General features: G+C 37.7%; 1 protein-coding gene across 1 annotated transcript; it reads left to right on the top strand.

The window, feature by feature from the left end:
- Window positions 1-262: 262 nt before the first annotated feature.
- Window positions 263-2355, top strand: LOC128728970 (uncharacterized). The gene is made up of 2 exons (XM_053822621.1): window positions 263-1426; window positions 1494-2355. Exons 1-2 carry the CDS (start codon window positions 263-265, stop codon window positions 1701-1703), a joined length of 1374 nt encoding a protein of 457 aa, XP_053678596.1. The 3' UTR covers window positions 1704-2355.
- The last annotated feature ends 24629 nt before the right edge of the window (window positions 2356-26984 follow it).

Raw genomic sequence — 26984 nt, forward strand, 5'->3', positions numbered from 1 at the left:
AAGCCCATATTCTATTTTGAAGAAAAGAAGAAAAGGAAGGTACGACATATGGATCTAGATAGTTGATAGCCTACAAAAAAAAGTTAACCTTCTAATAAATTAAATCTCGATAATTCACATCGCAGTAGAAGACACCAGCATCTTGCAATAGGCAACAACTGCAACTCAAAACCTCAATCTCAATCAACCTTTACTCGGCGTGTCAACTCGTCGAAGCGGTCAATTGAAAGATCATTCACCCGTCAGGAATTCAGCCTACAGCATGGAAGACATCAATTTAAGCTTAGATGAGATCATTGAGAAGAAGAAAAAGAATCGTACATATACACCCGCTAACGGTTCAGCACCAGCGGCCAAAGGCGGTAAACAGTATGGTCGCGCTCACGCACAACCCGCAAAGACGACACCCAAAAGATGGCCACCTAATGCCCGCGAAAACACTGCGAATGCGGGCTTTAACCGCAAACCGAAACCCGTCGTCGATGCACGCCTAAAGATCATTCAGAAGCAGCGTGCTAAAATACGCGACGCGCGCGATAAGCTAGTGCAGATCACACGCACCAGCGGCGACGCTCGTTTGCGTCTACAACGGCGGATCAAAGATTCTGGTCCGAGACGGCTAACGCGCGTACTGTCCGTACTGCCTAACAACAAAGGCGACGGTTACATCACAAAGAGTACGCTGCTATCGGATCACAAAGGCCCCGTACAGGATGCCGCAACAGTACTCATGAAACATTTTCCGTACATCAGCGGCTCGTCCATGTCCCGGCGCGACCTTATGGAGGTGGACGACGACGATCCTGTGATGTCCGTTGAGCAGGATGATCGAAAGCGGCCACACCGCTCTAAACGGTCGCCGGTTTCGATGCTCAGCTCCGTGCGCACTGTGCACAATGACGTGTTCACTCTCCCCAGCACTATGCCACCGTTGCCGCAGTTCCGCACAGTGCGTTCCGTCGGAACCATCCCGACGCCTAATCCGCGCATGATGAGCTTCACCGCACAATCGACCTCGAACGATCCATTCGGCCACTACGAGATGCCACGCAGACCTGCCGGACTGACCGCAGCGTCCTCGTCGAGCATGCAACCGTACGAACCGTTCGGATCTGGCACGCGTCCGTTGCGCAGCATCCTGCGGACGCGTTCCGGTTCGCCATCATCTATTTCTAGCACGGCAACGGGCCGGATTTCGAATATGATGCCCCATCTGTCTCCGAGCATGCGCGCTCGGCTAGAGCGGCCACCGAACCCGAAGGAATCGATGGGCATCTTCGCGAAATTGCCCCCGGATGACTATCACTATATTCCAGGTAAAATCAGCTCGCCAGGTCCTGCACCTAATCCGGCGTCGCCGCCCATCGTGGGGTATCGGATTGTGGTCAGCAACCTACACAGCAGTGTTACCCAGCTCGACATCAAGGTAAGACGTCACGCGATGCACGTGGCACATTTTTCGCATACCGCTAACCATTCGTTCTCTTCCGCAGGAGCTGTTCGAGGACATTGGGGATTTATTAGAGTCGCGATTAGTACGTCCAGGTGTGGCCGAAGTCATCTACCGGACACTACGAGACGCCGAGAAGGCAGTCGATGCCTACCACAACCGTCAGCTAGATGGCCAACCAATGAACTGTCTGCTTGTTAATCCGCGAGCCTCTAACAAACCGACAGCTCCCGCCATGAAGTATGGCCAGTAAACTGTTTCGTGACATTTTGAATTAATTTTTCTCATGGACTTCATAATACAATCATACTCTAGTTTTAATTTGTCGCACCAAACATCATGTCGCACCAGTCAGCATTCGCAAGAGCCTGAATAGAACGTACTTAAGCCTTCGAGCTGCAGTAAGCGCTGGCACATCTCAATTAATGCAGTTAATGCACTTCGCGTACAGTAGGTGTTGTTTTATCCACTGTGACTAATGATCAACTGTTCCCACGTCTGAAGTATTTCCTTAGATTTACTTTAAGGAAATTCTTTCCTTTAATTGAAGCAAGTGCTAAGGAAGCGAAGCAAAAACCGCGAGTAGGACAGAGAACAGATGCAACATAGAGATTATGGTCTCTTAGTAATTACCATCGATTTATCATACACGCGCGACTGCATGGAGGAAGTAGGACACTGGCGAAGTCCCTTAGAGCCATTTAGCAGTTAATTTATAGACAACTCGCCGCAGGATGGAGCAGGTGTTAGAGAGATGCAGCAGGAAATAAATAAAGAGCATATAATAGAACGTAAACGCACGTTAGAGGCACGGCCCAGATGTAGCGTTCGGTCCGATTCGGTGAGCAATAATTAGAGACGTTTGTTTGGTTTACCTCCCATTTACGGTAAAATAAATGGCGAAGAAGAAACTTTCTAGTTTTATTATGTTTAGTATTACATCGGTTGGATGTACAATAAATTGATTCTGTTAAGTCTCTCTAAGAATGTGATACAATTCGTTCGCTATTCGCATTTCCAACGTGGAATCATTTAACTGTGCGTTGTGTTGTGGAAAAATGCATACCAAGGCCTCGATTTCTGCTCTCTTGTGGAAAATGAAACATACCAAGGTAATGGTCCTTTCAATGGGAGAAATTGCTCGATAAGAAACGATGATGAAATAATAGAATAACGATGAGAGAGGTTGTAACGTACGCGATGAATGTTGCACGAAGCGTTAAGTCGCTCGATTACATCCACTAAATTAGCACTTCGTAGCAGAACAATTTGTGTCTATTTGTCACACGGAGAGAATGACTCGTATATACGTTTCCATCGCATGCCTTCACGAAATAATCCATGCAAAACAGGTAATACATGCTACATCTAATGCACTTTTACGCTCAACTCATCCCTAATAAACGCAATTACCCTAAATACGCTCCCTAAATCAACGCAATTACAACAGTCTTCTCAATCTATACGTTCTACTCTTTCAAGGAGCCGTAAAGACAATTCAACCATTTGCCTAGTAAGCATTTTGGCATTAATTACACACACGTCTACTTAGTTTCGTCTGGGTTCGTCTGCCGGGTGGCCAACCGGTTCGGAGTGCTAGGATCCGCCGACGTCGTAAACCGTCCCTGGTTACTGCCGGAACTAGACTGTTGTCGCACCAGGTTCTTATTATACCTGCGCGGTGCGGCACCCTCAGGTTGACCCTCGCTAGCTCTTCGCCAGGCGCCTTCTTCACCACCCGTCTTGCAGTGGAAGCTCTTTAGCAGTGGCTGCGTCACGACCATTTGTGACAGGCTCTGTAGGAGATAAAAGCTGCTGAGCAAATCTAAAAAATCAATCCCCTTTTTTTAGTATAACTTCGAACCAATACGTCCTCCGTGAAATGTTAATTCCTTTCCTTTCCTCCCTTAGTCAATCACGCACACTGCTGCTAAGCGGGAGCTTTTCGACGTCAAATTTAATTACCAAAAAAGACAAGCGATAACTGGAGAACAGGAGTCAAGGTGGCTGCTACAGTTGGTACCAGCTCGCGAGTGATCTCGTTTGTCACTCAAGGAATATCTCGAATAATGTTCCTTCTCGCTTTCACGCTTCTGCCATGCCTTTATTGTTAGCTCCCTTTGGCGTTATTTGTCCATATTGTCGATCGCTCCCGCAAGTGATAATCCGCATTTTATCTCTTTTGCAACTGTTCCCTTTATATTGCACGGACTATGTAGTGGCGACATCGATGTACATGGCCAAAAGTAGTGTGATAATAATCAGACGTATGTTGTTTATACGCAATGATAATACATTTCGAACAAAAACATATATGTTTGAGCTGTAACTCAATGTTTCCCATTGCAATGAGTATGTTTATTTGATGAAACTGTCGGAAATAAAAGCGATGTATACCAACGGTTTCGACTCGGCACGCATTGTCTCATAGTGCAGCAATGATCTATTGGACCAATCGCGTTGCTCGCTCAGAACAGAGCATGTTGCTGCCTTTCAGCTACGCTGGTACCAGGCTAACATGCTGTATATTTTCGAGGAGGTATAAATTTGATCGTAACGAAGATAGGGTTGTCTCGCTCCCACATCGACTCTCACACACACTGATAAGCCGATCATACAACTTATTTCCCCTCCTTGTTCGAAAACTTTAATTGGGTCATATGGCATTTAAGCCAATTGTATTTTTGTGACAAAACATTCTCTGCTTTTGGCTAAATCTTAAAAATACGTATGAAATTACTGATTCAATCGCAGAACCGATGATGACTAGCTAGCCTCTTTTTGTCACGCGACCCTGTTACATCACGTTTCGTCCTGTTTCTCGTAAGCGCCGCAAAAGGTTTTTAAATTATTTTTCAAATTTGATTGCATACAATACTGTATTCATATACAACATGATATATCCGATTACATTCGGCGCGACGTAGTTTAACGGAACATTAAGGAACATATTTACGAATACTGGTGTAATTCAAACTTTTATGTCTATTTGTCTGCTTTTTTTGTCTTTTAATTTTGTTTTGTTTTCAATCTAGTCCCTCAATTTGTAGCTTTGAAGGTTTACAATTTCGCTTTATTCATCTTTCTCTGTCGCTCTTGAAATAGATTATAAAATTGGCTGTACCTCGCTCTTTCAAATTATACTGAACTCTATTTTCAACAAATCCACATCTTCAACCATATTGGCTATCTTACTTCTTTTTTATGACCACAATGCTATTCAAAGAAAGGATTTTAAATTCAAACCTCTCATCTCTCGTTGTTTCCTACAACTGCCATTTCTCTTCATATTCTTCGTTTCGTATGATCATCCCGTTTTTGCAAAATCTTTCTGCCTAATCTGTGGCCTCGTTCGTGTCATGGAATAAGGAAACCCTATTGTTTATGCTTGGTATCCTCCCTTTCGAAACACCTTTTGGATTCTTTATAGTTTTTCTTCGATCCGTCATTTAAACTCCTCTACATAGCAATAAGAAAAAGTGTCACGTTGTTCCATCCTTTACATGCATGACGTCGAACGCATTAATGTTTAGGGTTTGAAAATCATGCATCTGACCCAATTCTCCTTTCTCGATAACCCAATCTCATTGAGCGAATTTCAAACAATCCGTTCCTCTACTGCATCTTTGATTTTAAAAGAGATGAAATTTGTCTTAATCTTTTTATGCTTTCTTTCTATTTCATGGCTGCTTCCTTTCTAAACATAATTCCACCATGTTCGCAATCATTACTTTCTGTAATCTAAATTAAAAAAAGGAAATCTTACTGAATACTTAAAAAAAAGGAAATCTTATTGAATATCGTTGTTATTATTAATATGTTGAAGAATACTTTCCTGCATTTCGGGCTCATATGGGAGCTCTTGTTTTGCGTTTGCTTCGTGAGCACAACTCCATTACTCAAAATTATGTGAAAGAAGATTCATCCTCACCTAAATTCAGCCGAATCGAACTTTCTTTCTATAAACGAGTCATTTTTTTTGGTCGCCCTTTGTTTCCCACTGGCGTAAATGAATTATCGTCGCTCTATGAATAATAAGTAGAATTTGTACAATGTTTCAATCAAATTGGGAGCCATTTCTACTTTATCATAATTTTTCTGTATTTGCGGAAGGAGGTAACCATTCAATCACCGCTTAAAAAATTCAGATTTCGTCATTCTTTGTATTGAGTAATAAAATTTGAGTTCATTTCGATAACATTTCCACGTCTGAGTGAATATTTTGAGTTGTACCTTTACGTACCAAAGATGTACCATTACAACTTTTTTTCAGAAACTTTAACTTTAACACATATTGTACAGAGAGTTTTAAGAAGCGCGTATGAAATATTTAGATCAAATCAGATGCCATTTGTATTTTGAACGATTTGTAATTACTGTAAGAAAGACTATATGGGAAAACCCTCCTCTTTTCAATCCCACAGGTGGCAGAAAGGTTAGGCTTTGTTACAAAAAGATTTTAAAAACACGTTTAGGCAAATCGGTTTTTCATTTCAAATTTGTGTAGCCATTAATACGGAAACATATTGTTTCATAATACGGAAAAGGGGTTGTATGAAAGCCTCCTTTTTACCCATTGGAAGAATTTAGATTTGTTAGACGGTGATTGTATGGGAGCTCCCCTTTTTACTTCGCGGGGGTGATTGAAGCTTTGAATACTTTTGCAGAATGTAGAAAGATGCATGTGTGCCAGAATTCAGCCTAATTTCAGGCAAATCGGTCATCATCTTTATTTTGAAGCGAATAATATTCACTTTTTTGATGAGTTTCTACGGAAGCACGCCTTTGTTCTTTGTCCAGTGAACTGAAACTTCGCCACTTTTAGTTTTTAGTAATGTTTGTTCTTTTAGTTTTTTAGATTGTCTATGCATCACATTTCTGCAAAAAATGGGCATCATTTATATTTTTAACGGGCTAATTGCGATAAGCGCGCACGCAACATTAAGGTCAATTCAAATTTTCATAAAAGAAATTACATTATCGAAAGGGGGAATATATTGTGGACTCCCTCTCATTTCTAACCCGGCAACAGGGCTTGGCTTATTTACAAAGAGGTTAGAAAAACATATTCAGGCAAACCAGTCATCATTTGCATTGCAAAGAAGCTTTTCTGCTAAATTTCAGTCAACTCGATCGACATTTGTATTTTTATTTAAGTACTTACCGACACTTTTCGAAGGGTGGTTGAAGCTTTGAAAACTTTTGCAGAATGTAAAAGGAAGCATGTGTGCCAAACTTCAGCCTGATCGGACATCGTCTATCATTGTAGGCGAATAATATTCACTCTTTTGAGGAGGTTTTTCGGGAGCCTCCGAGATATTGCATAAAATACTCAACCTGAATACTCAATATAAAGGGAGAAAAATACTTTCTGCGAATCGAAAAATTTACATTTCAGGCATTGATGCCTATAAAATGGCTGAATGATTAAATGATACAGCTATTGCGCGTCAGCACTGTACAATTATGTTTACTAGGTTTGGTACAAGAGTGCATATACCAAGAGTGCGTGTAGTTCAAATATTTGATTTATTTTCATTCAAAAGTAGACACTTTTATGTTTCTATTGATACATAATTTACTCATTTTGTACTAAAAACTGCTGCTAAATCATTCAGTTGAAGTATAGGTACTAAGCCGCTAAAATTTTGGCAAGCTTTGTTTTTGGTTATGGAGTTTTATAGCTTCGAGGATGTTAATGCTACAAGTATGTGATTTTGGAATTTTCTTAGTGAACTTAGTTATCAGATTTAGAATTGATGACAAAACAATGGGACCTATGATCGCCCTTGCTATTAATGGGTATGCTAAGAAAATCCTTTACATTTTTCTTCGTGTTTGCAAAAATAATATGGTCTCTTGTGATGTTGAATTTAAAGGTTTACTGCATTGTTTGACATAATCTGTTTTTCGGTTTCAAGATGGAATATTTATATAATGTTACTCAAATCTCTATTTTGAACACTTTGTGCTGCCATCCGGTACTTCACGCATCTGAATAATTGACACGAAAAGCAGTAGTTTAACTAACCACTATTTTATTATAAAAAACTAGCTATAATACCTGATTTCAATCGCGACTACGTAGTTAAAGGGAACATTAAGGATCAGTTTTACGAATGCTGGTGTAATTCAAACATTGATGTGCATATTCATCGTTTTTTTTCATTTTTTTGAATTCAACTTATTTGCTCAATTTCTAGCTGCATCTTTGCAAGTTTTCTATTTCGTTTAATTCATTGTTCTCTTTTCCTCTTGAAATACCTCATACAATTGACTATACTATGCTTTTTCAAACTATTCTGAACTCTTTATTCAACAAATCTACCCTTTGCATCATCTAAGCTATCAAGGAAAGAATTTTGTATCATTTCCTTTCTTCTCTTGTTGTATCACTACTGCTATTTCTATACATATCCTTTGTTTCGTATGATCCACCCGTTCTTGATAAAAGTTTTCTGCCTAATCTTTCACATCATGGCCTCTTTTGCTTCATCCTATTGTTTAGGCTTAGTATTTTCCACATCCTCCCTTTCGAATCACTCTTTGGAACCTTTATCATTTTGCTTCTAACCATCATATAAATCTCTCTTCATAGCAAGTAGGAATATTAACACGTTGTTCCATCTTAAGCATGCATGACGTTCAAAACCATTCTGTCTTTCTTTTGCTTATTCTTATTCCGTCACTTATGCTGAATGGAAACAATTTTCCTTTTCCTTTATTTTCACCGGTACTGCTGTTTGTTTTCAAAACACCATTCCATTGGAAATGATTGATTTGTATAAAATAAATTTAAATTATTTACACCGACTCTATTTTGAACGCAACTCAACACAATTATAAATGGAATCTTACTGAATAATGGTATAGCATTTTTCATATCTATATGTTGAAGAATATTTTTCACATTTACATTGTGACATAAATCGAGAGAGGATGAGTTGAATTTCTTAGTGCAGTTTAGTGTCTTAGTCAATGGGTGGAGAGAGTTGAATTACAGGAAAACGAACTGTTTGTTGACGTCTTTTGCATTTACGAAAATTTCTGCATAGTCCGGATATGGCAATTCTTTTGCCATCCGTAATATAAAACTCACTCGTTTAAAGGAATGAGCAAGGCTTATTGGAATCGTCGAGTGGTTTTCGAAAATTACTGGAAGTGAGGTTTGTAAAGGCTTTTTTATGCCCCCTTTTTCCTCTTGGGGAAGCTGATACTTTGCTACTTTGATTTTTGCCAGAGGGTAAACCAGGCCATACGGTGTCACAGAAATGAAGGTAATAGCGTTAAAAGATACAAACTGCTAATACCTAGTGAGTAGTTAGTAGAAAAGTAGCGAAAAAAATGGCTCAAATGTCGTTCAGTTTGCAATGATGACACAAATTTGCATCTGTAAATTTATTTTTGTCAAGTGCTTCGCCAGATAAAGGTGGATTAAGTTTCGTTTTTAAATACAATTGATAGTTTGTACCATTACATGCATTTACCAGGATGGCTCTGCTCTATGTCACTGCTCTTCACGCAGTAATACATCTAAATTAAAATTCTGACTACAAAATACCATGCGTCTCCATTAATAGTAGCTCGAACCATAACGCGTTCCAGAAAAGGCAATCTAAATTTAAATGTGTCTAAATCTAAAGCATAACATAAGAATTTGGTAATAGAATTATAGACTACGAAGCATATGAAAAGAAATAAAGCACCAGAAAAGAGTCTTAATCATAAAAATGAATGCTTGCATGTAGGTGAGTTTTTTTCATAAATGAAAAATAAGTAAGATGTGTTGTGAGAAAAATGCATACCAAGGCCTCGATTTCTGCTCCCTTGTAGGAAATGAAACAAACCAAGGTAAGGGTCCTTCCAATGGGAGAATTTGCTCGGTAAGAAACGATGATGAAATAATAGAATAACGATGAGAGAGGTTGTAACGTACGCGATGAATGTTGCACGAAGCGTTAAGACGCTCGATTACATCCACTAAATTAGCACTTCGTACCAGAACAATTTGTGTCTATTTGTCACACGGAGAGAATGACTCGTATATACGTTTCCATCGCATGCCTTCACGAAATAATCCATGCAAAACAGGTAATACATGCTACATCTAATGCACTTTTACGCTCAACTCATCCCTAATAAACGCAATTACCCTAAATACGCTCCCTAAATCAACGCAATTACAACAGTCTTCTAAATCTATACGTTCTAAGAGCCTCCTACTCCTTCAAGGAGCCGTAAAGACAATCCAACCATTTGCCTAGTAAGCATTTTGGCATTAATTACACGCACGTCTACTTACTTTCGTCTGGGTTCGTCTGTCGGGTGGCCAACCGGTTCGGAGTGCTAGGATCCGCCGACGTCGTAAACCGTCCCTGGTTGCTGCCGGAACTAGACTGTTGTCGCACCAGGTTCTTATTATACCTGCGCGGTGCGGCACCCTCAGGTTGACCCTCGCTAGCTCTTCGCCAGGCGCCTTCTTCACCACCCGTCTTGCAGTGGAAGCTCTTTAGCAGTGGCTGCGTCACGACCATTTGTGACAGGCTCTGTAGGAGATAAAAGCTGCTGAGCAAATCTAAAAAATCAATCCCCTTTTTTTAGTATAACTTCGAACCAATACGTCCTCCGTGAAATGTTAATTCCTTTCCTTTCCTCCCTTAGTCAATCACGCACACTGCTGCTAAGCGGGAGCTTTTCGACGTCAAATTTAATTACCAAAAAAGACAAGCGATAACTGGAGAACAGGAGTCAAGGTGGCTGCTACAGTTGGTACCAGCTCGCGAGTGATCTCGTTTGTCACTCAAGGAATATCTCGAATAATGTTCCTTCTCGCTTTCACGCTTCTGCCATGCCTTTATTGTTAGCTCCCTTTGGCGTTATTTGTCCATATTGTCGATCGCTCCCGCAAGTGATAATCCGCATTTTATCTCTTTTGCAACAGTTCCCTTTATATTGCACGGACTATGTAGTGGCGACATCGATGTACGTGGCCAAAAGTAGTGTGATAATAATCAGACGTATGTTGTTTATACGCAATGATAATACATTTCGAACAAAAACATATATGTTTGAGCTGTAACTCAATGTTTCCCATTGCAATGAGTATGTTTATTTGATGAAACTGTCGGAAATAAAAGCGATGTATACCAACGGTTTCGACTCGGCACGCATTGTCTCATAGTGCAGCAATGATCTATTGGACCAATCGCGTTGCTCGCTCAGAACAGAGCATGTTGCTGCCTTTCAGCTACGCTGGTACCAGGCTAACATGCTGTATATTTTCGAGGAGGTATAAATTTGATCGTAACGAAGATAGGGTTGTCTCGCTCCCACATCGACTCTCACACACACTGATAAGCCGATCATACAACTTATTTCCCCTCCTTGTTCGAAAACTTTAATTGGGTCATATGGCATTTAAGCCAATTGTATTTTTGTGACAAAACATTCTCTGCTTTTGGCTAAATCTTAAAAATACGTATGAAATTACTGATTCAATCGCAGAACCGATGATGACTAGCTAGCCTCTTTTTGTCACGCGACCCTGTTACATCACGTTTCGTCCTGTTTCTCGTAAGCGCCGCAAAAGGTTTTTAAATTATTTTTCAAATTTGATTGCATACAATACTGTATTCATATACAACATGATATATCCGATTACATTCGGCGCGACGTAGTTTAACGGAACATTAAGGAACATATTTACGAATACTGGTGTAATTCAAACTTTTATGTCTATTTGTCTGCTTTTTTTGTCTTTTAATTTTGTTTTGTTTTCAATCTAGTCCCTCAATTTGTAGCTTTGAAGGTTTACAATTTCGCTTTATTCATCTTTCTCTGTCGCTCTTGAAATAGATTATAAAATTGGCTGTACCTCGCTCTTTCAAATTATACTGAACTCTATTTTCAACAAATCCACATCTTCAACCATATTGGCTATCTTACTTCTTTTTTATGACCACAATGCTATTCAAAGAAAGGATTTTAAATTCAAACCTCTCATCTCTCGTTGTTTCCTACAACTGCCATTTCTCTTCATATTCTTCGTTTCGTATGATCATCCCGTTTTTGCAAAATCTTTCTGCCTAATCTGTGGCCTCGTTCGTGTCATGGAATAAGGAAACCCTATTGTTTATGCTTGGTATCCTCCCTTTCGAAACACCTTTTGGATTCTTTATAGTTTTTCTTCGATCCGTCATTTAAACTCCTCTACATAGCAATAAGAAAAAGTGTCACGTTGTTCCATCCTTTACATGCATGACGTCGAACGCATTAATGTTTAGGGTTTGAAAATCATGCATCTGACCCAATTCTCCTTTCTCGATAACCCAATCTCATTGAGCGAATTTCAAACAATCCGTTCCTCTACTGCATCTTTGATTTTAAAAGAGATGAAATTTGTCTTAATCTTTTTATGCTTTCTTTCTATTTCATGGCTGCTTCCTTTCTAAACATAATTCCACCATGTTCGCAATCATTACTTTCTGTAATCTAAATTAAAAAAAGGAAATCTTACTGAATACTTAAAAAAAAGGAAATCTTATTGAATATCGTTGTTATTATTAATATGTTGAAGAATACTTTCCTGCATTTCGGGCTCATATGGGAGCTCTTGTTTTGCGTTTGCTTCGTGAGCACAACTCCATTACTCAAAATTATGTGAAAGAAGATTCATCCTCACCTAAATTCAGCCGAATCGAACTTTCTTTCTATAAACGAGTCATTTTTTTTGGTCGCCCTTTGTTTCCCACTGGCGTAAATGAATTATCGTCGCTCTATGAATAATAAGTAGAATTTGTACAATGTTTCAATCAAATTGGGAGCCATTTCTACTTTATCATAATTTTTCTGTATTTGCGGAAGGAGGTAACCATTCAATCACCGCTTAAAAAATTCAGATTTCGTCATTCTTTGTATTGAGTAATAAAATTTGAGTTCATTTCGATAACATTTCCACGTCTGAGTGAATATTTTGAGTTGTACCTTTACGTACCAAAGATGTACCATTACAACTTTTTTTCAGAAACTTTAACTTTAACACATATTGTACAGAGAGTTTTAAGAAGCGCGTATGAAATATTTAGATCAAATCAGATGCCATTTGTATTTTGAACGATTTGTAATTACTGTAAGAAAGACTATATGGGAAAACCCTCCTCTTTTCAATCCCACAGGTGGCAGAAAGGTTAGGCTTTGTTACAAAAAGATTTTAAAAACACGTTTAGGCAAATCGGTTTTTCATTTCAAATTTGTGTAGCCATTAATACGGAAACATATTGTTTCATAATACGGAAAAGGGGTTGTATGAAAGCCTCCTTTTTACCCATTGGAAGAATTTAGATTTGTTAGACGGTGATTGTATGGGAGCTCCCCTTTTTACTTCGCGGGGGTGATTGAAGCTTTGAATACTTTTGCAGAATGTAGAAAGATGCATGTGTGCCAGAATTCAGCCTAATTTCAGGCAAATCGGTCATCATCTTTATTTTGAAGCGAATAATATTCACTTTTTTGATGAGTTTCTACGGAAGCACGCCTTTGTTCTTTGTCCAGTGAACTGAAACTTCGCCACTTTTAGTTTTTAGTAATGTTTGTTCTTTTAGTTTTTTAGATTGTCTATGCATCACATTTCTGCAAAAAATGGGCATCATTTATATTTTTAACGGGCTAATTGCGATAAGCGCGCACGCAACATTAAGGTCAATTCAAATTTTCATAAAAGAAATTACATTATCGAAAGGGGGAATATATTGTGGACTCCCTCTCATTTCTAACCCGGCAACAGGGCTTGGCTTATTTACAAAGAGGTTAGAAAAACATATTCAGGCAAACCAGTCATCATTTGCATTGCAAAGAAGCTTTTCTGCTAAATTTCAGTCAACTCGATCGACATTTGTATTTTTATTTAAGTACTTACCGACACTTTTCGAAGGGTGGTTGAAGCTTTGAAAACTTTTGCAGAATGTAAAAGGAAGCATGTGTGCCAAACTTCAGCCTGATCGGACATCGTCTATCATTGTAGGCGAATAATATTCACTCTTTTGAGGAGGTTTTTCGGGAGCCTCCGAGATATTGCATAAAATACTCAACCTGAATACTCAATATAAAGGGAGAAAAATACTTTCTGCGAATCGAAAAATTTACATTTCAGGCATTGATGCCTATAAAATGGCTGAATGATTAAATGATACAGCTATTGCGCGTCAGCACTGTACAATTATGTTTACTAGGTTTGGTACAAGAGTGCATATACCAAGAGTGCGTGTAGTTCAAATATTTGATTTATTTTCATTCAAAAGTAGACACTTTTATGTTTCTATTGATACATAATTTACTCATTTTGTACTAAAAACTGCTGCTAAATCATTCAGTTGAAGTATAGGTACTAAGCCGCTAAAATTTTGGCAAGCTTTGTTTTTGGTTATGGAGTTTTATAGCTTCGAGGATGTTAATGCTACAAGTATGTGATTTTGGAATTTTCTTAGTGAACTTAGTTATCAGATTTAGAATTGATGACAAAACAATGGGACCTATGATCGCCCTTGCTATTAATGGGTATGCTAAGAAAATCCTTTACATTTTTCTTCGTGTTTGCAAAAATAATATGGTCTCTTGTGATGTTGAATTTAAAGGTTTACTGCATTGTTTGACATAATCTGTTTTTCGGTTTCAAGATGGAATATTTATATAATGTTACTCAAATCTCTATTTTGAACACTTTGTGCTGCCATCCGGTACTTCACGCATCTGAATAATTGACACGAAAAGCAGTAGTTTAACTAACCACTATTTTATTATAAAAAACTAGCTATAATACCTGATTTCAATCGCGACTACGTAGTTAAAGGGAACATTAAGGATCAGTTTTACGAATGCTGGTGTAATTCAAACATTGATGTGCATATTCATCGTTTTTTTTCATTTTTTTGAATTCAACTTATTTGCTCAATTTCTAGCTGCATCTTTGCAAGTTTTCTATTTCGTTTAATTCATTGTTCTCTTTTCCTCTTGAAATACCTCATACAATTGACTATACTATGCTTTTTCAAACTATTCTGAACTCTTTATTCAACAAATCTACCCTTTGCATCATCTAAGCTATCAAGGAAAGAATTTTGTATCATTTCCTTTCTTCTCTTGTTGTATCACTACTGCTATTTCTATACATATCCTTTGTTTCGTATGATCCACCCGTTCTTGATAAAAGTTTTCTGCCTAATCTTTCACATCATGGCCTCTTTTGCTTCATCCTATTGTTTAGGCTTAGTATTTTCCACATCCTCCCTTTCGAATCACTCTTTGGAACCTTTATCATTTTGCTTCTAACCATCATATAAATCTCTCTTCATAGCAAGTAGGAATATTAACACGTTGTTCCATCTTAAGCATGCATGACGTTCAAAACCATTCTGTCTTTCTTTTGCTTATTCTTATTCCGTCACTTATGCTGAATGGAAACAATTTTCCTTTTCCTTTATTTTCACCGGTACTGCTGTTTGTTTTCAAAACACCATTCCATTGGAAATGATTGATTTGTATAAAATAAATTTAAATTATTTACACCGACTCTATTTTGAACGCAACTCAACACAATTATAAATGGAATCTTACTGAATAATGGTATAGCATTTTTCATATCTATATGTTGAAGAATATTTTTCACATTTACATTGTGACATAAATCGAGAGAGGATGAGTTGAATTTCTTAGTGCAGTTTAGTGTCTTAGTCAATGGGTGGAGAGAGTTGAATTACAGGAAAACGAACTGTTTGTTGACGTCTTTTGCATTTACGAAAATTTCTGCATAGTCCGGATATGGCAATTCTTTTGCCATCCGTAATATAAAACTCACTCGTTTAAAGGAATGAGCAAGGCTTATTGGAATCGTCGAGTGGTTTTCGAAAATTACTGGAAGTGAGGTTTGTAAAGGCTTTTTTATGCCCCCTTTTTCCTCTTGGGGAAGCTGATACTTTGCTACTTTGATTTTTGCCAGAGGGTAAACCAGGCCATACGGTGTCACAGAAATGAAGGTAATAGCGTTAAAAGATACAAACTGCTAATACCTAGTGAGTAGTTAGTAGAAAAGTAGCGAAAAAAATGGCTCAAATGTCGTTCAGTTTGCAATGATGACACAAATTTGCATCTGTAAATTTATTTTTGTCAAGTGCTTCGCCAGATAAAGGTGGATTAAGTTTCGTTTTTAAATACAATTGATAGTTTGTACCATTACATGCATTTACCAGGATGGCTCTGCTCTATGTCACTGCTCTTCACGCAGTAATACATCTAAATTAAAATTCTGACTACAAAATACCATGCGTCTCCATTAATAGTAGCTCGAACCATAACGCGTTCCAGAAAAGGCAATCTAAATTTAAATGTGTCTAAATCTAAAGCATAACATAAGAATTTGGTAATAGAATTATAGACTACGAAGCATATGAAAAGAAATAAAGCACCAGAAAAGAGTCTTAATCATAAAAATGAATGCTTGCATGTAGGTGAGTTTTTTTCATAAATGAAAAATAAGTAAGATGTGTTGTGAGAAAAATGCATACCAAGGCCTCGATTTCTGCTCCCTTGTAGGAAATGAAACAAACCAAGGTAAGGGTCCTTCCAATGGGAGAATTTGCTCGGTAAGAAACGATGATGAAATAATAGAATAACGATGAGAGAGGTTGTAACGTACGCGATGAATGTTGCACGAAGCGTTAAGACGCTCGATTACATCCACTAAATTAGCACTTCGTACCAGAACAATTTGTGTCTATTTGTCACACGGAGAGAATGACTCGTATATACGTTTCCATCGCATGCCTTCACGAAATAATCCATGCAAAACAGGTAATACATGCTACATCTAATGCACTTTTACGCTCAACTCATCCCTAATAAACGCAATTACCCTAAATACGCTCCCTAAATCAACGCAATTACAACAGTCTTCTAAATCTATACGTTCTAAGAGCCTCCTACTCCTTCAAGGAGCCGTAAAGACAATCCAACCATTTGCCTAGTAAGCATTTTGGCATTAATTACACGCACGTCTACTTACTTTCGTCTGGGTTCGTCTGTCGGGTGGCCAACCGGTTCGGAGTGCTAGGATCCGCCGACGTCGTAAACCGTCCCTGGTTGCTGCCGGAACTAGACTGTTGTCGCACCAGGTTCTTGTTATACCTGCTCGGTGCGGCACCCTCAGGTTGACCCTCGCTAACCCTTCGCCAGGCGCCTTCTTCACCACCCGTCTTGCAGTGGAAGCTCTTTAGCGGTGGCTGCGTAACGGCCATTTGTGACAGGCTCTGTAGGAGATAAAAGCTGCTGAGCAAATCTAAAATATCAATCCCCTTTGTTTAATATAACCTCGAACCAATACGTCCTCCGTGAAATGATAATTCCTTTCCTTTCCTCCCTTAGTCAATCACGCACACTGCTGCTAAGCGGGAGCTTTTCGACGTCAAATTTAATTACCAAAAAAGACAAGCGATAACTGGAGAACAGGAGTCAAGGTGGCTGCTACAGTTGGTACCAGCTCGCGAGTGATCTCGTTTGTCACTCAAGGAATATCTCGAATAATGTTCCTTCTTGCTTTCACGCTTCTGCCATGCCTTTATTGTTAGCTCCCTTTGGCGTTATTTGTCCATATTGTCGATCGCTCCCGCAAGTGATAATCCGCATTTTATCTCTTTTGCAACAGTTCCCTTTATATTGCACGGACTATGTAGTGGCGACATCGATGTACATGGCCAAAAGTAGTGTGATAATAATCAGGCGTATGTTGTTTATACGCAATGATAATACATTTCGAACAAAAACATATATGTTTGAGCTGTAACTCAATGTTTCCCATTGCAATGAGTATGTTTATTTGATGAAACTGTCGGAAATAAAAGCGATGTATACCAACGGTTTCGACTCGGCACGCATTGTCTCATAGTGCAGCGATGATCTATTGGACCAATCGCGTTGCTCGCTCAGAACAGAGCATGTTGCTGCCTTTCAGCTACGCTGGTACCAGGCTAACATGCTGTATATTTTCGAGGAGGTATAAATTTGATCGTAACGAAGATAGGGTTGTCTCGCTCCCACATCGACTCTCACACACACTGATAAGCCGATCATACAACTTATTTCCCCTCCTTGTTCGAAAACTTTAATTGGGTCATATGGCATTTAAGCCAATCGTATTTTTGTGACAAAACATTCACTGCTATTGGCCAAATCTTTAAAATACGTATGAAATTACTGATTCAATCGCAGAACCGATGATGACTAGCTAGCCTCTTTTTGTCACGCGACCCTGTTACATAACGTTTCGTCCTGTTTCTCGTAAGCGCCGCAACAGGTTTTTAAATTATTTTTCAAATTTAATTGCATACAATACTGTATTCATATACAACATGATATATCCGATTACATTCGGCGCGACGTAGTTTAACGGAACATTAAGGAACATTTTTACGAATACTGGTGTAATTCAAACTTTAATGTGTCTATTTGTCTGCCTTTTGATTTTGTTTTGTTTTCAATCTAGTCCCTCAATTTGTAGCTAAATCTTTGAAGGTTTACTATTTCGCTTTATTCATCTTTCTCTGTCGCTCTTGAAATAGATTGTAAAATTGGCTGTACCTCGCTCTTATCTAGTTATCTAACTTCTTTTTTTTTACCACAATGCCATTCAAAGAAAGGATTTTATATTAAAACCTCTCATCTCTCGTTGTTTCCTACAACTGCCATTTCTCTACATATTCTTCGTTTCGTATGATCATCCCGTTCTTGCAAAATCTTTCTGCCTAATCTGTGGCCTCGTTCGTGTCATGGAATAAGGAAACCCTATTGTTTATGCTTGGTATCCTCCCTTTCGAAACACCTTTTGGATTCTTTATAGTTTTTCTTCGATCCGTCATTTAAATTCCTCTACATAGTAATAAGGAAAAGTAACACGTTGTTCCATCCTTTACATGCATGACGTCGAACGCATGAATGTTTAGGGTTTGAAAATCATGCATCTGACCCAATTCTCCTTTCTCCATAACCCAATCTCATTGAGCGAATTTCAAACAATCCGTTCCTCTACTGCATCTTTGATTTTAAAAGAGATGAAATTTCTCTTAATCTTTTTATGCTTTCTTTCTATTTCATGGCTGCTTCCTTTCTAAACATAATTCCGCCATGTTCGCAATCATTACTCTCTGTAATCTAAATTAAAAAAAAGGAAATCCTACTTAAGTGCATATCGTTGTTATTATTAATATGTTGAAGAATACTTTCCTGTATTTTGGGCTCATATGGGAGCTCTTGTTTTGTGTTTGCTTCGTGAGCACAACTCCATTACTCAAAATTATGTGAAAGAAGATTCATCCTCACCTAAATTCAGCCGAATCGAACTTTCTTTCTATAAACGAGTCATTTTTTGGGTCGCCCTTTGTTTCCCACTGGCGTAAATGAATTATCGTCGCTCTATGAATAATAAGAAGAATTTGTACAATGTTTCAATCAAATTGGGAGCCATTTCTACTTTATCATAATTTTTCTGTATTTTTCTGTATTCAATCACCGCTTAAAGAATTCAGATTTCGTCATTCTTTGTATTGAGTAATAAAATTTGAGTGCATTTCGATAACATTTCCACGTCTGAGTGAATATTTTGAGTTGTACCTTTACGTACCAAAGATGTACCATTACAACTTTTTTCAGAAACTTTAACTTTAAAACATATTGTACAGAGAGTTTTAAGAAGCGCGTATGAAATATTTAGATCAAATCAGATGCAATTTGTATTTTGAACGATTTGTAATTACTGTAAGAAAGACTATATGGGAAAACCCTCCTCTTTTCAATCCCACAGGTGGCAGAAAGGTTAGGCTAGGAAAGGTTGTTACAAAAAGATTTTAAAAACACGTTTAGGCAAATCGGTTATCATTTATTAATCATTAATCAATCGGGTATGTATAGCCATTAATACGGAAACATATTGTTTCATAATACGGAAAAGGGGTTGTATGAAAGCCTACATCTTACCCATTGGAAGAATTTAGATTTGTTAGACGGTGATTGTATGGGAGCTCCCCTTTTTACTTCGCGGGGGTGATTGAAGCTTTGAATACTTTTGCAGAATGTAGAAAGATGCATGTGTGCCAGAATTCAGCCTAATTTCAGGCAAATCGGTCATCATCTTTATTTTGAAGCGAGTAATATTCACTTTTTTGATGAGTTTGTACGGAAGCACGCCTTTGCTCTCTGTCCAGTGAACTGAAACTTCGCCACTTTTAGTTTTTAGTAATGTTTGTTCTTTTAGTTTTTTAGATTGTCTATGCATCACATTTCGTTCATCAAGAACGGGTTGATCATACGAAACAAAGGATATGTATAGAAATAGCAGTAGTGATACAACAAGAGAAGAAAGGAAATGATACAAAATTCTTTCCTTGATAGCTTAGATTAATCAAAGGGTAGATTTGTTGAATAAAGAGTTCAGAATAGTTTGAAAAGCATAGTATAGTTAATTGTATAAGGTATTTCAAGAGGAAAAGAGAACAATGAATTAAACGAAATAGAAAACTTGCAAAGATGCAGCTAGAAATTGAGCAAATAAGTTGAATTCAAAAAAATGAAAAAAAAAAACGATGAATATGCACATCAATGTTTGAATTACACCAGCATTCGTAAAACTGATCTTTAATGTTCCCTTTAACTACGTAGTCGCGATTGAAATCAGGTATTATAGCTAGTTTTTTATAATAAAATCGTGGTTAGTTAAACTACTGCTTTTCGTGTCAATTATTCAGATGCGTGAAGTACCGGATGGCAGCACAAAGTGTTCAAAATAGAGATTTGAGTAACATCATATAAATATTCCGTCTTGAAACCGAAAAACAGATTATGTCAAACAATGCAGTAAACCTTTAAATTCAACATCACAATAGACCATATTATTTTTTCAAACACGAAGAAAAATGTAAAGGATTTTCTTAGCATACCCCTTAATAGCAAGGGCGATCATAAGTCCCATTGTTTTGTTATCAATTCTAAATCTGATAACTATGTTCACTAAGAAAATTCCAAAATCACATACTTCTAGCATTAACATCCTAGAAGCTATAAAAACTCCATAACCAAAAACAAAGCTTGCCAAAATTTTAGCGGCTTAGTACCTACACTTCAACTGAATGTTTTAGCAGCAGTTTTTAGTACAAAATGAGTAAATTATGTATCAATAGAAACATAAAAGTGTCTACTTTTGAATGAAAATAAATCAAATATTTGAACTACACGCACTCTTGGTATATGCACTCTTGTACCAAACCTAGTAAACATAATTGTACAGTGCTGACGCGCAATAGCTGTATCATTTAATCATTCAGCCATTTTATAGGCATCAATGCCTGAAATGTAAATTTTTAGATTCGCAGAAAGTATTTTTCTCCCTTTATATTGAATATTCAGGTTGAGTATTTTATGCAATATCTCGGAGGCTCCCGAAAAACCTCCTCAAAAGAGTGAATATTATTCGCCTACAATGATAGACGATGTCCGATCAGGCTGAAGTTTGGCACACAGGCTTCTTTTTACATTCTGCAAAAATATTCAAAGCTTCAACCACCCTTCGAAAAGTGTCGGTAAGTACTTAAATAAAAATACAAATGTCGATCGAGTTGACTGAAATTTAGCAGAAAAGCTTCTTTGCAATGCAAATGATGACTGGTTTGCCTGAATATGTTTTTCTAACCTCTTTGTAAATAAGCCAAGCCCTGTTGCCGGGTTAGAAATGAGAGGGAGTCCACAATATATTCCCCCTTTCTATAATGTAATTTTTTTATGAAAATTTGAATTGACCTTAATGTTGCGTGCGTGCTTATCGCAATTAGCCCGTTAAAAATATAAATGATGCCCATTTTTTGCAGAAATGTGATGCATAGACAATCTAAAAAACTAAAAGAACAAACATTACTAAAAACTAAAAGTGGCGAAGTTTCAGTTCACTGGACAGAGAGCAAAGGCGTGCTTCCGTACAAACTCATCAAAAAAGTGCATATTATTCGCTTCAAAATAAAGATGATGACCGATTTGCCTGAAATTAGGCTGAATTCTGGCACACATGCATCTTTCTACATTCTGCAAAAGTATTCAAAGCTTCAATCACCCCCGCGAAGTAAAAAGGGGAGCTCCCATACAATCACCGTCTAACAAATCTAAATTCTTCCAATGGGTAAGATGTAGGCTTTCATACAACCCCTTTTCCGTATTATGAAACAATATGTTTCCGTATTAATGGCTACACAAATTTGAAATGATAACCGATTTGCCTAAACGTGTTTTTAAAATCTTTTTGTAACAACCTTTCCTAGCCTAACCTTTCTGCCACCTGTGGGATTGAAAAGAGGAGGGTTTTCCCATATAGTCTTTCTTACAGTAATTACAAATCGTTCAAAATACAAATTGCATCTGATTTGATCTAAATATTTCATACTCGCTTCTTAAAACTCTCTGTACAATATGTGTTAAAGTTAAAGTTTCTGAAAAAAGTTGTAATGGTACATCTTTGGTACGTAAAGGTACAACTCAAAATATTCACTCAGACGTGGAAATGTTATCGAAATGCACTCAAATTTTATTACTCAATACAAAGAATGACGAAATCTGAATTCTTTAAGCGGTGATTGAATGGTTACCTCCTTCAGCAAATACAGCAAAATTATGATAAAGTAGAAATGGCTCCCAATTTGATTGAAACATTCTACACATTATTCTTATTATTCATAGAGCGACGATAACTCATTTACGCCAGTGGGAAACAAAGGGCGACCAAAAAAAAATGACTCGTTTATAGAAAGAAAGTTCGATTCGGCTGAATTTAGGTGAGGATGAATCTTCTTACACAAAATTTTAAGTAATGGAGTTGTGCTCACGAAGCAAACGCAAAACAAGAGCTTCCATATGAGCCCAAAATACAGGAAAGCATTTTTCAACATATTAATAATAACAACGATATGCACTTAAGTAGGATTTCCTTTTTTAACCATTGTGTTGAGTTGCGTTGGAAATGTTATTTGTGTAAAAAATTCAAATTTAAATTACAGAAAGTAATGATTGCGAATATGGCGGAATTATGTTTAGAAAGGAAGCAGCCATGAAATAGAAAGAAAGCATAAAAAGATTAAGAGAAATTTCATCTCTTTCAAAATCAACGATGCAGTAGAGGAACGGATTGTTTAAAATTCGCTCAATGAGATTGGGTTATCGAGAAAGGAGAATTGGGTCAGATGCATGATTTTCAAACCCTAAACATTAATGCGTTCGACGTCATGCATGTAAAGGATGGAACAACGTGTCACTTTTTCTTATTGCTATGTAGAAGAATTTAAATGACGGATCGAAGAAAAACTATAAAGAATCCAAAAGGTGTTTCGAAAGGGAGGATACCAAGCATAAACAATAGGGTTTCCTTATTCCATGACACGAACGAGGCCACAGATTAGGCAGAAAGATTTTGCAAGAACGGGATGATCATACGAAACGAAGAATATGTAGAGAAATGGCAGTTGTAGGAAACAACGAGAGATGAGAGGTTTTAATATAAAATCTTTTCTTTGAATGGCATTGTGGTAAAAAAAGAAGTTAGATAACTAAGATTGTTGAAGATGAAGATTTGTTGAAAATAGAGTTCAGTATAATTTGAAAGAGCGAGGTACAGCCAATTTTATAATCTATTTCAAGAGCGACAGAGAAAGATGAATAAAGCGAAATAGTAAACCTTCAAAGGTTTAGCTACAAATTGAGGGACTAGATTGAAAACAAAACAAAATCTAAAGGCAGACAAATAGACACATAAATGTTTGAATTACACCAGTATTCATAAAAATGTTCCTTAATGTTCCGTTAAACTACGTCGCGCCGAATGTAATCGGATATATCATGTTGTATATGAATACAGTATTGTATGCAATTAAATTTGAAAAATAATTTAAAAACCTTTTGCGGCGCTTACGAGAAACAGGACGAAACGTTATGTAACAGGGTCGCGTGACAAAAAGAGGCTAGCTAGTCATCATCGGTTCTGCGATTGAATCAGTAATTTCATACGTATTTTAAAGATTTGGCCAATAGCAGTGAATGTTTTGTCACAAAAATACGATTGGCTTAAATGCCATATGACCCAATTAAAATTTTCGAACAAGGAGGGGAAATAAGTTGTATGATCGGCTTATCAGTGTGTGTGAGAGTCGATGTGGGAGCGAGACAACCCTATCTTCGTTACGATCAAATTTATACCTCCTCGAAAATATACAGCATGTTAGCCTGGTACCAGCGTAGCTGAAAGGCAGCAACATGCTCTGTTCTGAGCAAGCAACGCGATTGGTCCAATAGATCATCGCTGCACTATGAGACAATGCGTGCCGAGTCGAAACCGTTGGTATACATCGCTTTTATTTCCGACAGTTTCATCAAATAAACATACTCATTGCAATGGGAAACATTGAGTTACAGCTCAAACATATATGTTTTTGTTCGAAATGTATTATCATTGCGTATAAACAACATACGTCTGATTATTATCACACTACTTTTGGCCACGTACATCGATGTCGCCACTACATAGTCCGTGCAATATAAAGGGAACTGTTGCAAAAGAGATAAAATGCGGATTATCACTTGCGGGAGCGATCGACAATATGGACAAATAACGCCAAAGGGAGCTAACAATAAAGGCATGGCAGAAGCGTGAAAGCGAGAAGGAACATTATTCGAGATATTCCTTGAGTGACAAACGAGATCACTCGCGAGCTGGTACCAACTGTAGCAGCCAGCTTGACTCCTGTTCTCCAGTTATCGCTTGTCTTTTTTGGTAATTAAATTCGACGTCGTAAAGCTCCCGCTCAGCAGCAGTGTGCGTGATTGACTAAGGGAGGAAAGGAAAGGAATTAACATTTCACGGAGGACGTATTGGTTCGAGGTTATACTAAAAAAATTGGATTGATTTTTTAGATTTGCTCAGCAGCTTTTATCTCCTACAGAGCCTGTCACAAATGGTCGTGACGCAGCCACTGCTAAAGAGCTTCCACTGCAAGACGGGTGGTGAAGAAGGCGCCTGGCGAAGGGCTAGCGAGGGTCAACCTGAGGGTGCCGCACCGAGCAGGTATAATAAGAACCTGGTGCGACAACAGTCTAGTTCCGGCAGTAACCAGGGACGGTTTACGACGTCGGCGGATCCTAGCACTCCGAACCGGCTGGCCACCCGACAGACGAACCCAGACGAAAGTAAGTAGACGTGCGTGTAATTAATGCCAAAATGCTTACTAGGCAAATGGTTGGATTGTCTTTACGGCTCCTTGAAGGAGTAGGAGGCTCTTAGAACGTATAGATTTAGAAGACTGTTGTAATTGCGTTGATTTAGGGAGCGTATTTAGGGTAATTGCGTTTATTAGGGATGAGTTGAGCGTAAAAGTGCATTAGATGTAGCATGTATTACCTGTTTTGCATGGATTATTTCGTGAAGGCATGCGATGGAAACGTATATACGAGTCATTCTCTCCGTGTGACAAATAGACACAAATTGTTCTGGTACGAAGTGCTAATTTAGTGGATGTAATCGAGCGTCTTAACGCTTCGTGCAACATTCATCGCGTACGTTACAACCTCTCTCATCGTTATTCTATTATTTCATCATCGTTTCTTACCGAGCAAATTCTCCCATTGGAAGGACCCTTACCTTGGTTTGTTTCATTTCCTACAAGGGAGCAGAAATCGAGGCCTTGGTATGCATTTTTCTCACAACACATCTTACTTATTTTTCATTTATGAAAAAAACTCACCTACATGCAAGCATTCATTTTTATGATTAAGACTCTTTTCTGGTGCTTTATTTCTTTTCATATGCTTCGTAGTCTATAATTCTATTACCAAATTCTTATGTTATGCTTTAGATTTAGACACAATTAAATTTAGATTGCCTTTTCTGGAACGCGTTATGGTTCGAGCTACTATTAATGGAGACGCATGGTATTTTGTAGTCAGAATTTTAATTTAGATGTATTACTGCGTGAAGAGCAGTGACATAGAGCAGAGCCATCCTGGTAAATGCATGTAATGGTACAAACTATCAATTGTATTTAAAAACGAAACTTAATCCACCTTTATCTGGCGAAGCACTTGACAAAAATAAATTTACAGATGCAAATTTGTGTCATCATTGCAAACTGAACGACATTTGAGCCATTTTTTTCGCTACTTTTCTACTAACTACTCACTAGGTATTAGCAGTTTGTATCTTTTAACGCTATTACCTTCATTTCTGTGACACCGTATGGCCTGGTTTACCCTCTGGCAAAAATCAAAGTAGCAAAGTATCAGCTTCCCCAAGAGGAAAAAGGGGGCATAAAAAAGCCTTTACAAACCTCACTTCCAGTAATTTTCGAAAACCACTCGACGATTCCAATAAGCCTTGCTCATTCCTTTAAACGAGTGAGTTTTATATTACGGATGGCAAAAGAATTGCCATATCCGGACTATGCAGAAATTTTCGTAAATGCAAAAGACGTCAACAAACAGTTCGTTTTCCTGTAATTCAACTCTCTCCACCCATTGACTAAGACACTAAACTGCACTAAGAAATTCAACTCATCCTCTCTCGATTTATGTCACAATGTAAATGTGAAAAATATTCTTCAACATATAGATATGAAAAATGCTATACCATTATTCAGTAAGATTCCATTTATAATTGTGTTGAGTTGCGTTCAAAATAGAGTCGGTGTAAATAATTTAAATTTATTTTATACAAATCAATCATTTCCAATGGAATGGTGTTTTGAAAACAAACAGCAGTACCGGTGAAAATAAAGGAAAAGGAAAATTGTTTCCATTCAGCATAAGTGACGGAATAAGAATAAGCAAAAGAAAGACAGAATGGTTTTGAACGTCATGCATGCTTAAGATGGAACAACGTGTTAATATTCCTACTTGCTATGAAGAGAGATTTATATGATGGTTAGAAGCAAAATGATAAAGGTTCCAAAGAGTGATTCGAAAGGGAGGATGTGGAAAATACTAAGCCTAAACAATAGGATGAAGCAAAAGAGGCCATGATGTGAAAGATTAGGCAGAAAACTTTTATCAAGAACGGGTGGATCATACGAAACAAAGGATATGTATAGAAATAGCAGTAGTGATACAACAAGAGAAGAAAGGAAATGATACAAAATTCTTTCCTTGATAGCTTAGATGATGCAAAGGGTAGATTTGTTGAATAAAGAGTTCAGAATAGTTTGAAAAAGCATAGTATAGTCAATTGTATGAGGTATTTCAAGAGGAAAAGAGAACAATGAATTAAACGAAATAGAAAACTTGCAAAGATGCAGCTAGAAATTGAGCAAATAAGTTGAATTCAAAAAAATGAAAAAAAACGATGAATATGCACATCAATGTTTGAATTACACCAGCATTCGTAAAACTGATCCTTAATGTTCCCTTTAACTACGTAGTCGCGATTGAAATCAGGTATTATAGCTAGTTTTTTATAATAAAATAGTGGTTAGTTAAA

This window comes from Anopheles nili, chromosome X (genome assembly GCF_943737925.1).
Source record: "Anopheles nili chromosome X, idAnoNiliSN_F5_01, whole genome shotgun sequence".
Taxonomy (NCBI): Eukaryota; Metazoa; Arthropoda; class Insecta; order Diptera; family Culicidae; genus Anopheles; species Anopheles nili.